The 12713-nt window shown below is 39.2% G+C and overlaps 1 protein-coding gene across 1 annotated transcript in view; it reads right to left on the bottom strand.

Moving 5' to 3' along the window:
• LOC143298715 (protein inturned-like) overlaps nucleotides 1–12713 on the bottom strand; it is a 28330-nt gene that overhangs the window by 14938 nt on the left and 679 nt on the right. The window contains exons 2-13 of the mRNA XM_076611624.1: nucleotides 11370–12139; nucleotides 10237–10316; nucleotides 9179–9400; nucleotides 7799–7911; nucleotides 7085–7174; nucleotides 6422–6499; nucleotides 5614–5815; nucleotides 4835–4891; nucleotides 4142–4204; nucleotides 2558–2782; nucleotides 1463–1620; nucleotides 1014–1132 (exon numbers count right to left, since the gene is read on the bottom strand). Coding sequence (XP_076467739.1) covers nucleotides 1014–1132; nucleotides 1463–1620; nucleotides 2558–2782; nucleotides 4142–4204; nucleotides 4835–4891; nucleotides 5614–5815; nucleotides 6422–6499; nucleotides 7085–7174; nucleotides 7799–7911; nucleotides 9179–9400; nucleotides 10237–10316; nucleotides 11370–12139 — 2177 coding nt within the window. The remainder of the gene's footprint in view (nucleotides 1–1013; nucleotides 1133–1462; nucleotides 1621–2557; nucleotides 2783–4141; nucleotides 4205–4834; nucleotides 4892–5613; nucleotides 5816–6421; nucleotides 6500–7084; nucleotides 7175–7798; nucleotides 7912–9178; nucleotides 9401–10236; nucleotides 10317–11369; nucleotides 12140–12713) is intronic.

The following is a 12713-nucleotide window of genomic DNA, read 5'->3' as shown; positions in this document are numbered from 1 at the left end:
ATACAGTGGAAATCTCAAAACGACACACAATGATAGCATATATCATAAAACTCAAGGAATCTTGGACTTATCGCTGTCTGATTTTTTTTTCTTTTTCAAATCTTTGTAAAATAGTCTAATTGGATTGTTGCTATAACCTCTGAATGTTTTTATTTTTATTTTTATTATATATATTTTTTCCATCTCTATAAATTATTTTAACGCCTATATGTTTTAGAGTTGGAAAGTTATTCTCTTAGTCAGATTGTTGTTAAGTTAATGTTGTGAATGGTACTGTTTTCATCCCTTTCCATCCCCCCCCCCCCCCCCCCCCCGCATCCATCCCCTTTTTTTCCCCTTTATGTCTAATATCACTTAATGTGGATAGACATTAAATGAAATTGAACACACACACACACACACATGCACGCACATGCCTCACCCACCCTCACACAGACACAATGGCATGTGCAGGCATACAAACACATGATACACGCACACACCCACACCTCTATTTCATACGACACTGTATGACTGTCTGAACAGGTGTGTCTTGAGGGCAGTTATGTGTAACTAACTTGAATAGAACTGATAATGTTCCAGTATTTTTTTCACAGCTTTTCAGTGTCTGATATTCCTTTCACACCAAATATTCTCATAGAAGTGAATAAAGTACGACTGTTTTATCACAGCTTCCACTCTCATCCAAAGACACCCATCCACCCACACACTCAACAGTTTCAAGCAGACAGGTAACACACACATTCACAGATGTACTCAAACATATGCACTCACACTCATATGCTCAAACATACATACTGATAAGCACTGTGTAAACCACTGAGTGTGTAATGCGCTTAGAGCCTGGTCTCTGACCAAGGACAGGTGCCAAATTAATATCCATATCAATATCATTCTGGGCCCCTGTGCTATGGAGGTGGAGCCCATTGCCCATTATTACTTAAATGTAAGGAAAAAAAGTCCCAGTTTCAAGGAGGTAGCATGCAGCAGACTGACGACAAAAGACAACTTACGAGGTTTTGAAGTGACTGAGGATTTCACCACATTGCCAGCGTCATCCTTGACCTGTTTGGCATGGGTCACGAAACGCTCAGGGCTTGTGGTTAAGGGGGAGTCCTGCTCCTCCAACAGTCTGTACACAGGGAAAAAACGTGCATCATGCATTTGCTGTTGGGGTGTTTTGCTGCTGGTGTTTGTCTGCTGGAAGAGTGTGTGTGTGTGTGTGTGTGTGTGTGTGTGTGTGTGTGTGTGTGATGTGTGTGAGAGTGTGTGAGAGTGTGTGTGTGTGTGTGTGTGCATTTTACAGAAGCCAGTGGGACACCTACCTGACCTGACCACAGTGGGGTACATACGCACCTACCTGTCCTGACATCAGTTTGCACATGAGCATCTATAGTACAAAAGCACCTACCTGTCCTGAAAGCAGTGGGTACATGAGCACTCAAGGGACAAGTGCACTTACCTGTCCTGACAGCAGTGGGACATGTGCAAGTCCTGGGTGTCCAGTTGTACCAGGGTAGCACGGGCCTGGTCCACCAACAGGGGGTGGGGACCCGGCTTCCCCACCGCCCCACGGCTACACCCCCCTGCTTCTAGCACTGTAGCCAGCATGAAGTGCTTCTGGTGACACACAAAGGGCAAAGCTGACACCTGTATATCTATATCTACATATATCTATATATATCTATTACATAGTGGTGAGTGTCAGGATTATGGTTATGATAAATGTTGTTTGTAGCCAGTGAGAAAATGTCAGCATAAATTATTTCTGCTGGCATACACGCACAACAGAAACTGACTGCTCTATATGCACATGATACTGTCAGGATTTTTCAATATTTCAATTTTTTTGGGGGGTAAAACAAATTTTATTCATTCAATGATAACACAATGCAGCAATAAACACTAAAACACTCAGTACAACAAGCAGAAACTTATAAACCTTACTCTTATAATATAGTTTGTTCACAAAATTAGTTGCAACAAAGAAACATTTGGAATGGGAAACAGGAAAAAAACACACCCACTTATACATAAACTGGAGAAAAACAAAATAAAACACAAAACAAAAAACCAAAACCAAAACCACAACAAAAAACAAGAAAAACAACAACAAAAAAATGCACACACACACAATACACAACAGTCTCTTTAGTAAGACATGTACCACAAATTTTACACACCTGAATTGATATTCAAACCTGTCCCACTTTTTTAAAACAACAACAAAAAAACAACACCAACACAGCCACCAACAAAACAAAACAAAACTTTCAATGTAAAGACATTCAAAAACGTTATACACTTGTAGTAATATTCAAACCGATACCACTTAAAACAACAACAACATTCCTTTGAGTGTTAAGACATGCACTAACCTTAAACACATGAAGTTGTATACAAACCTGTATTACTTTTTTTTTTAAACAAAAAAGCAAATTAAAAAAAAAAAAAAAAAAAGCAAAAAAGAACAACAAAAAAACACCTAAAATCCCCTTTAATTGTAAAGACATGCCACAACATTTTCCAACCTTCCTTCCACCACTCACTCACTCACCATGCCCACAATCAGCATGAACCACCGGGCCTCAGGCTCCCGGTATCCCACAGGCATGCTGTCCGTGGCTGTGGGCGAGGCACGACGCGTGAGATGCATCTCCTGCCAGACGACCAGCTCGTCAATGGGCTGGCGTGAGGCCAGGGTCAGAAGGCTGTGGCACTTCAGGAACCCGTACACATCCCGCAGGTCAGACGCTGGCAGGTGACTGCAGACTAGATATTTCTGGGGAGGGAAGAGTACAAGGTGTTTCGTCTGATCATCAGTATTACTGTTTATCAGAATAATCATAACGATGATGACGACAACAATAATACAGCATACTCCTCTTGGTCACATCTCCTTAATCAGTATTACCATTAATCATTATTATTATAATGATAATACATTTCTACACCACAACACCTATTGGTCACATTAGAGCTCTATAATAATAATGCAGAATGACATTCACACCTCCCACAAAGGGAGCTTGTGGTGTATGCAAGTTACCTAAGTATTTATGCATTCAAGTATGACATAATGTACACAAACAAGTGTGTGCACAAAGCTTGTGTGCACACAATCATGCAAACACACACACACATGCACACACAGCCAGCAGAAGTTCAAGAAGCACATTAGTCAATAGGAAGGTATTTAGCTCTATTTTGCATTTGTCACACAACATATATCACAAAATTCTTCAAGCACCAACTTAACATACCAAAGAATGCACATGGGTTTTGTTAATTTTCTGCTGTTATGCTGAGTGCATGTTATTGATTCTGAATATTAATTACACCAAGTGCTCTGTCTTCCTTTCCATTGTTCCAAACTTTCTGCCTGCATACTGAAGGCATGATGCAATTTTTGTACATCAGATTTGAAGGTCAAATCAACATGAAAAAAAAAACCCAACAAAAAAAAACACCCCAAAAACCCCTGAAGAAGTCATGAAATTTTATGAGTGTCTCCCTTCTAACTTTAAACATTTATTTACAAAAAAAAAAAAAAAAAAAAGCAAAAAAAAAGCACTCTTTTGATGAGACAAACCAGCAGACAATGACATCATATCAACAATAAAGAGTATCTTTAGTTTGCACATGTCTTTTTTTCTTTTCTTCCTTTGAATGATTCAAAACTATTGTGAGGAAAGGCACTGTAGTCTGAGAGTGGTCTGATTCCCCTTAACTGAATTATCATCACTTTCCCAGATAACCATGATTTAAGTAAGATGATGCTTTCAGGATAAGGTTTTTCTGTAGTTGTTTTTCATACCTTTTTCCAAATTTAAATTCCAGTAGATGTTTACAAAACTGGATATCATCAAATGAAATAAAATAAAATAAAATAAAATAAGAGGCATTTCTTTTCTACCAAATCTTAAAAAAAAAAGAAGAAGAAAACCTCTATGAACCTTGTAGCAAGATGGTACAGAAAGAATAACAGAAGAGAAAGAAAAATGAGCAAAAGAGAGAGACAGAAAACAGACACAGACAAGGCAAGACAGGCCAACAGGGAAAACAGGACTTACCAACAGGGGAAAACAGGACTTAACAACAGGGAAAACAGGACTTACCAACAGGGGAAAACAGGACTTACCTTGTAAAAAAGACAAGACCCCAGAACAGTGAACGATCTGCGTTGATACAGCTCATTTTCTTCCTGAAACACAGTTCCAATTCTTTCCTTTTGTGTCTTTTGCTCATGAACACATAACTCTGGAAATATAAAAATAAATCACTTTAATTCTTATCTGTCCACAACCTTAGTATTGCTGACCCATGATACAACTTCTTCTTTTTTTTTTTTTTTTTTTTAGCAAAGATTTGTATTAAAACAACAACAAAAACATGAATCCGTAATAGTCAGGTAAGTATCTCTGTTTCCAGAATACTGAATTGCTTTTCTACTCAGGTTTTCATTTTCCCCAGAAGAAAACTGAATAATTAGTTAAAATACCAGTTATCACCAAAACATGGAAGTGTGTGTGTATACCTCACTGTGTGCACATTAATGCGTATATGTTTGTCTCCTTGATATTGCACAAGAAACTGCTATAAATTTGGCCGAGGGGGTGGAAGATGGTGTGATGGTGGTGGTAGTGGTGCGATGGCGTTTGTGTACATATCTGTGTCTATGCATTTACAAGCACAATTAAAGTATGTGTGTATGCATGCGCTTGTGTGTGTGTGTGTGTGTGTGTGTGTGGCACAGGCATATAGATAAGAGGGGTATCAGTGCATGTTCCCATGTTGAAGTGTCTGCATCAAATATTGTGCTCATTATACTCACAATGAAGTCATCAAAATCTGCCGCCTCAAACTCACTGAGTATCTCATCACAGATCAACTGAAAACCAAAACCAGAACACACCTATTCTGATGAACATCCAAAATGATTTTCACGAATAATAAACATTTCAGATTAATCTATTCTAAAAGTTGCAATATACACTAAGCAATGCACCATTATTCTTTGCACAGAGCTTTAATCAAAATAAATTCCTGTGGAATATTTGGGCAAGAATCAATTCATAAAATGGCAGAGGAAGATAGGGTCATGCTTGATCTGTTAATATTCTAACAACTGGAAGTCAGACCAGACAGAAAAAAAAATCATGTACTGTCAATAATGTTCAGTGTGATGACTGGGACTGAACCCTTCTGTTTTGTTTCATGTAGTTAAGAGAAGGGACAAGTGGGTGAGGTGAAAAGTATATACGTATACCGACTTGTTTCTGAGTTTGATCAATATGCATTGGGATGATAGATTTATTATTCACAGTGGACTTGAAAAATTTGGACATGTTCTGTACTCATGTAGATCAATAAACACTGTACATGCACACACACACACACACATTCAGACACACACAATCACACTCGCACATGTACATGCACACTCACATCGACCCATTCACGCACACACAGAATTATCTTCACACATACACACACACATACTCTCATACACACGAGTTCTATTCATATTCCCCCAGCCACCTACCCCTACATCTTTTTTGTGTCTTGTTATCATTTACAGTGAAAAGACACTAAATGACCACACCAACACACCCGATTCTCCTCCGACAAGAGCAGTGAAGGGGCAGCACACATGCCATCCATGCTGAGCTGCAACCAAGAAGGAGCACTCAGCGACAGGGACTCGCTGTCACCCCCATCACCACAGTTGTCCACCCCTGCCAGGCCCAGCAGACGGTGGAAGAAGAGCGCAAACACCTGGTCCAGCTGACTGCTCTCCCCTCCATGAAACGCCCTGCAGAGATGGAAAGGTTCCACTGTAGAACAGGACTTTACTTGATGTGAGGTGCAAGAGGACTTGACTTGGCATAAGGTGCAGGAGGACTTTACTTTGTGTAAGGTGCAGGACGACTTTGGTGTAAGGTGCAGGACTTTCCTTGGCATAATGTTCTACAGGTGTTTGTGTGAATAGATGTTTGTGCATGCGCATTACTTGATGTCAGGTATAGGACTTTACTTGGTGTGATGTAGTACGAGTGTTTTGTGTGTGTGGGTGTGTTTAAGCATGTGTGAGTGCATGCATGCAGGTGTATGTGTGATGTAGTATTCACCAGCTCTATTTACCATACTAGGCAACATTGTGTCACCTGGATCTTGATCAGGATATCCATGGTGTAAGAAACATCCAAAACTGCCAATGTAATGTGCATGAACTATGTCTTGGAACTATTACTTACAACTGGGTCAGAGTAATGCAGGAAAAAAAGTCTTTAAAATTGTTCAAAACCTATACAAATGGCCAGTTTCTGTGGGATTTAAGGGGAGCGATCTGGCAGAAAAGAGTGAATTAAAAATCTCTGCAAAGACAGTTTAAAAACCTCTACATACACTGATGACTCACCTGTCCACAGAACCAAATACTGTTGTCAACATTCTACACACGTCACTCATCACACCACGCAGCAAACACAAGGGAACCCTGCACAAATAAACATGTAATGTCATCAACAATATCCAAAGACAGAATAACTAAACAATGCCAAATGATGACATGTAAATTACCCAACACTTTGAACACTAAATAGAGATCTTGCTAACTGAAAGTACTCCTGCTCTGGGTGCTCGAGTAGCTGGACCATTTCTGTGTGAGGGATCCGCTTCATGAGTATCAAAATATTTCTGTATGTTAGACACATATTTGAGTCTCTTGGAACACAACACACACCAGGCCACTGGCTCATAAGTTTTCTTTACCCATAAATAGTATTTGTACTCAAATTGTCCTCCTTCAGAAGCCATTAAAACTTCACTTATTTCTGACATTGCTGTCAACCTTTCATGCTTCTACTTTACTGAGACATAAGAAACTGAAAGACTATTGTTCTGAACAAGGTAGTGAACTGAAGTGCATGTCCTAAAAATAAAACACAGCAAATTAAAGGAGAAAAATATAATAAATGCAAACAAACAAAAAAACAAAACAAAACAAAAAAATCACCAAAATACCAGTACAGAAATCATTAAAATACAGAAGCAGTCCTATCCATGAAGATTTCAAACTGACCTGAGAGAAGGTGCGGCCATAATGAAGATATCCCGTCCCTGCTGATAATAGGCAACGTTGACGGTCTCTTCACCAACCACAAGGGTAGAACTGGTGAGCACACCATCACCAAAGGATTGCATAAGACTTGTCAACACATATTTTCATATTTCAACTAGTTTAATAAAGACACAAACCAAACAAGAACGAAACAAAATTGTGAAGATATAAGAACAGATAAAACCCCTGCACAAATCATAACTTACATGTTACACAGAATGAAAAACTGCAGTATGAAAATAAAATGTAAAAGAGTACAGTGAAAAAATCAGCCAACAAGATCTACAAAAGAATTCTCTTTATGTTTAAAATGACAAGTAAAACTTGTGAATTTTTTTTTATGGCACTTAAAATCTAGTTCTCTTTCCCTGTTCCAGATCCAGTGCAAATAAAAATTTAATCCACTTTCCCTACTTTGGATCCAGTGAAAATAACAATCATAACAATAAAATGATTAATAATTCACACCACACATCCTTTTCACTATAATTTTAGAAAAAAAAAAAAATCAAGCTTCACATGACAAGATAAGACATTGCTTAAACGAAAAGAATTGTGTTGAAATTGGAAACGCACACTTTGTAAACAAATAATGCAAAGGTATAAAGAGCTGTCAGCTAACAGGTGATGTACAGGGTCAGACAAAGGAGCACAAAGCCACAAGACCTAACTCACATATCAGCACCGGATTGTACACTGTCTTGAAGTGAAGAGTTGAGCGTGAGGAACAGGCCACGGATGTCAGTCAGCGCCTCTTCTTGGGGAGGGAAGGAGTACACAATGTCATCCTGTTGAGGGGGGCAACAATGTTGATAAAAACATTGCCAACACAACCAATCAAACTCAAATATCATGGAAAACTTTATTTGCAAGGATTGCAAAATGCGTACATGATATGAACTACTTCAGTACTTGCAAGACAGAAAAAAATGTTAACATCTAAAAAAGGAATGTGAAAATAAAAACATAACATGACTTATAATAGAAATGGAACAACAGCAAAACCCCACAAAGAATTATTTCTAAGACTGCAAAGAATGGCTTCTGAAATTGTTAAAAAGTCAACGTAAAATATACACATGATTTGTAAATGAAAAGAAACAGCAAAACCCCACAGATCATTCTAAGAATGGCAATCCAGGAAACATACTACCCATTCTGAAAATGAGTTATATCATAACTGACCAAACTATAATAATCTAATAGACATATACATTCTATTCTGTCTTTCAAAGAAATACAATGCTAACAACTGGCACAAAAATCATAAAAAAGTGTCAATCTTCACTTGTCTACTTTGAAATGTTATATTTGTCTGCCTGTAAACCATCCCTTTTTTTCCCTTTGCATAATGTAACAGATCCTACCAGTGCCACTTCTTTAGGCTTTGTGATACACAGTGATACACAGTATTCGTTTATAATGCCAAACCAACTCTCCATTTTTGCCACTATCCCACTTATTTCTCCCAGCATTTCTCTTATTATCATGATCCATTTCTGTTACTATCACAATCTATTTCTGCCTCTATCCCAATCCAGTTCTGTCACTATCCCAATTTATATCCACCACTATCCTGTTTCTGCCAATGTCCAGGTCCATTTTTGCCACTATCCAATTTGCCACTATCCGGTCCATTTCTGTCAGTATCCCAATTCATTTCTGTCAATATCCCAATCCATTTCTGCAAATATCCTCCTGATCCAATTTACCAACATTTCTGTCTCTATCATAATCCTTTTCTGCCACAACCCCCGATACAGTTCTGCCACTACCTGGATTCACTTCTGCCACTATCCATATATATATATTTCTGCTACTGTCCAATTTCTGCAGCGATCCAAATCCATTTCTGCCACTGTCCTGATCCATTTCAGCCAATATCTCAAGTAAACTGTTGACCATTTCTGCCACTATCCTGATCTACTCCTGCCACTGTCCCAATCATTTCTGTGATTGCCTCTATCCCAGATAATTTCAAACACTATCCCAACCCATCCATCCTTCTTCACCTATGCCCGTCACAATGACAAAACAACACACAGTCCCACTCACATTAGGAGTTTCCTCGCCACCACTGCCACCTGACAAGGTCAGATAGAGGGCGATGCAGCTGTGCTGCCGCAGCTGCTGTTGCAGGTTAAAGATGTCTCGGCCAGTCACCAGCAGACACAAATTGTGGTAGGCTGGCAGGCGGCTGGACCCGTTGGAGACAGCTAAGCCCTGACTGCAGGCAGTGGGGCCTATGATCTTGGGCACTTGGAAGGTCAGACGCACCTGAGCATGGAGTACATTCTAAATATATTAAAATGGGTGGGATTGGGAGTGACATATTTTCATAATTTAGTGAAATGTTATGGTCTGGGTCCAGTGGGGTGTTGACAAAAGAAAGAAAAAAAAATCACCAAAATGTCAACATTGAAATTCATGTATATAACAAGGAAGCACTGAAAATAATTACAAGAGGTGGGGAGGTGTGGGGGGAGGGGAGGGGGTGGGGGTAAAAGAGGCTGAACAAGGATCAAAGCCAATGACAGCAGATTTCATCATCTGTAATGGGTGAATTACCACTCTGATTCATTGTGTTTTTAAAAATGTGTGAGTATGTGTGTGCGTGCATGGATGCGTGTGTGTGTGTGTGTGTGCGCGCGCGCGCGCGTGTGCGTGTGTGTGTGTGTGCGTGTGTCTGTGTTGGAAGATTATCAATTATCAAGTCAACAAATAGTTTTAACATCTTTTTATTTTTAAAAAAAGTTTTTTTTTTAAGATTTGGTGACTGTTCTGATTACAACTGCTTTATATACAACTGACAGCAGTCTAAACATTTCTCATATATGCCATAAAAAACACACAACAAAACTAAAATACTGACCAGTACTGGTGGTAATGAACTTGATTCAAAAATTAATAACAATATTAAAATTAGATCTTGTAGAATACATGAAATTATATAATTCCAAAAACATACACACGCAAGTTAGTAACACACACACAGTGAGTGAAAAATACATGTATATATGTATACACATGCATACAGTAGATACACAGACACACAGTAACATACACCCGAGCAATGTGCACAGAATACTGGCAAGGAAGCAAGTCAAACTTACCTCTCTCTTTATGCCATGGACAACATTGTTCAAATTAGACCAGGTAACCTCTTGGCCATTCAGGTATAACAGCATGTCACCTGTTTTGTCAGAGAAAAAGAAAAACAACAACAAAATTTTAAGACTTCAGATAATCTAACCTCTTGACTACTGTTCAACAGACTGTACATCATTACATGTGCAATACAAAATCATTTTACTGCTGTGTGGACAAAAAGGGGATATCCAAATTCATCTTTCATAAAAGTATTCTTTGTGAAAAGTGACAGCAAACAACCTTGTTTGAAAACATTTCTAAACACTCTTTCCAGACTAATAAACACAGAGACATAAAATCACACACACACACACACAAATATGTTCAATGAAAATGTAGATGTGAAGGATAAAAGCACAGTTGCCAGCCTGTTATGTGAACAGGGGTCTGTGTATTACAAAGCTATCTCTATTTCAAGCCAAGGCTTGTCTCTACAGTCAACTGTAAAAACCAAAACAACAACAACAACAAAAACCCCCAACAAAAACAAACAAAACAAAACAAACAGAAGTGCCCAAAATATCATCTTCTGCTATTTACAGCAACAGACTACCAACTTTTAAACGTGACATAAAAATTAAAACAATACACTTGACAAGATGATATGCATCTGACCACAGCTCAGTATTTATACTGATCATCAATTATATTTTTGTGCAGTTCAGCTTCCTCACCAAGTTGAAGACCAACAACTAAAACATACGTACAAGTTTGAACTCTTCATCCCAAGTTTATTGAATGCACTACAGAGTGATTTTTATTTCCATGGCGTTCTTCTGTCCTTATTTATGATAATGTGCTGTAAGTTATTCAGGAAGACTGAGCTATGCATTAAGCTTCATCCATTTCATTCTGTTGCTCACCAAATTTGTTTCTGGCTGGACTAAATTCTATAACACGTGCACGCAAAATCTGGAGAGAAAACTGTACCTTAATTCTGGACTGTTTCAGTGTAGTTTCAAATACATACATAGTAATGGAGAATACCTTATTTTCTCTGAAAGTTCAAGGCATGAGAACTTTCATAGTATTCTATTATTAACAATCTGATCAAAACAATTTAATGAGTAGTACTGCTAGTGCTGATGTTACAGACCTCTATGTACATTGCCAGACTTGTCAGCAGGAGACCCGGTGACCACCCCCTGGACCACCAGCTTACGTTCCTTGCTTTCTCCATGGGACTCCCCACCCTCCCTGCTGCCTGTGGCTGCTGATCGCTGCCTGTAGCGACACAGTGCGATGCCCAGCAACAACTCAAACAGTTCAGCACCACTGGCCAGCTTGCTGGCAGAGTCTGTGTGTCTGGAGAAATCTGGCACAAGAATAACGTCCTTGAAATGCGGACTGTTTTTCTGTTGTTGACTAGCACCGGTGTGTTTGTGGCCCTGAGCCTGGCCATTGACTCTGTCTGCTTTGTCAGCAGTCTGTGATAACAACATTCTAGAATGATTCTGTTCTGGAAGGTCAGACTCTGTTTCACCATTATTGGCTGACCTGCTTTTTCTGAGCTGCTCCACACTCTTCACTTCTCCATTCTTCAAACGGTCTTGTTTTCTATGCAATGCCTGCTGCAACTGCTTGCTCTTTTTACGTAGTTCGGAACGGGATCGAAGCCTTTCCTCCTCATCTTCCTCACTGGCACTGCCCCGCTGGAATCGAGAGGGAGCCACTGCGCTATCACTGTGACGCCCTCCGTTTTGTCGGCTGAGGTCAGCATCTGTGCTGGGGGCTGAGGGTGGTGGGGCCAAGGGAGGAGGCTGAGGAAGAGAGTTACTTCTGGCTCGTGTCTTGCCATCCACATCAATGTAGAACAGGTCTCCTTGGTTAGGCCGCACATGTTCACTCCACTTGGATTCAATTTTACTGTGAGGACAAGAAAGAACACCATTCCATTCAACCAAAATCTGTTGAAATATAAAACTGCACTGTCTTGAAAAACAAATTGTCACAGTGACAAGATAACAATATACTATATAGCCTTGTGGCATGCTGTGCATGCATGAAACAGACAGATAGAATGGATAGTGACCCTGTGCATGCATGAAACAGACAGATAGAATGGATAGTGACAATGTAACAATATGCCTTGTGCATGCATGAAATAAGACAAATACAGAGACAAAATGAAAAAAGAGGGCGAGAAATCAGAAAAGACACAAAGAAAGACAGACAGAAAGAGTGAGAGCGACAGAGTGAGGCATTCAAGATAGGAAGATCATAAGCTGGCATAATAATCAGTTTTTCATACATCCTCATCTATACTGATCTATTTCACTTTAACTGTTACTGCTGTTTCTTGCACATCAACTGTGCCTTGGGATGAAATTGAATACAACTAAAAATATTTGAAAAAAAAGGAATTTAAAAAAAAGTTACAATACACATCACATGTCTTTGAAAATCAACAAAAAACCCAAATGTGTATATAGCTGACTTA

This window comes from Babylonia areolata, chromosome 24, assembly GCF_041734735.1.
Source record: "Babylonia areolata isolate BAREFJ2019XMU chromosome 24, ASM4173473v1, whole genome shotgun sequence".
Lineage (NCBI taxonomy): Eukaryota > Metazoa > Mollusca > Gastropoda > Neogastropoda > Buccinidae > Babylonia > Babylonia areolata.
The sequence above is the reverse complement of the archived record's forward strand: the minus strand, read 5'-3'. Positions and strand labels throughout refer to the sequence as shown.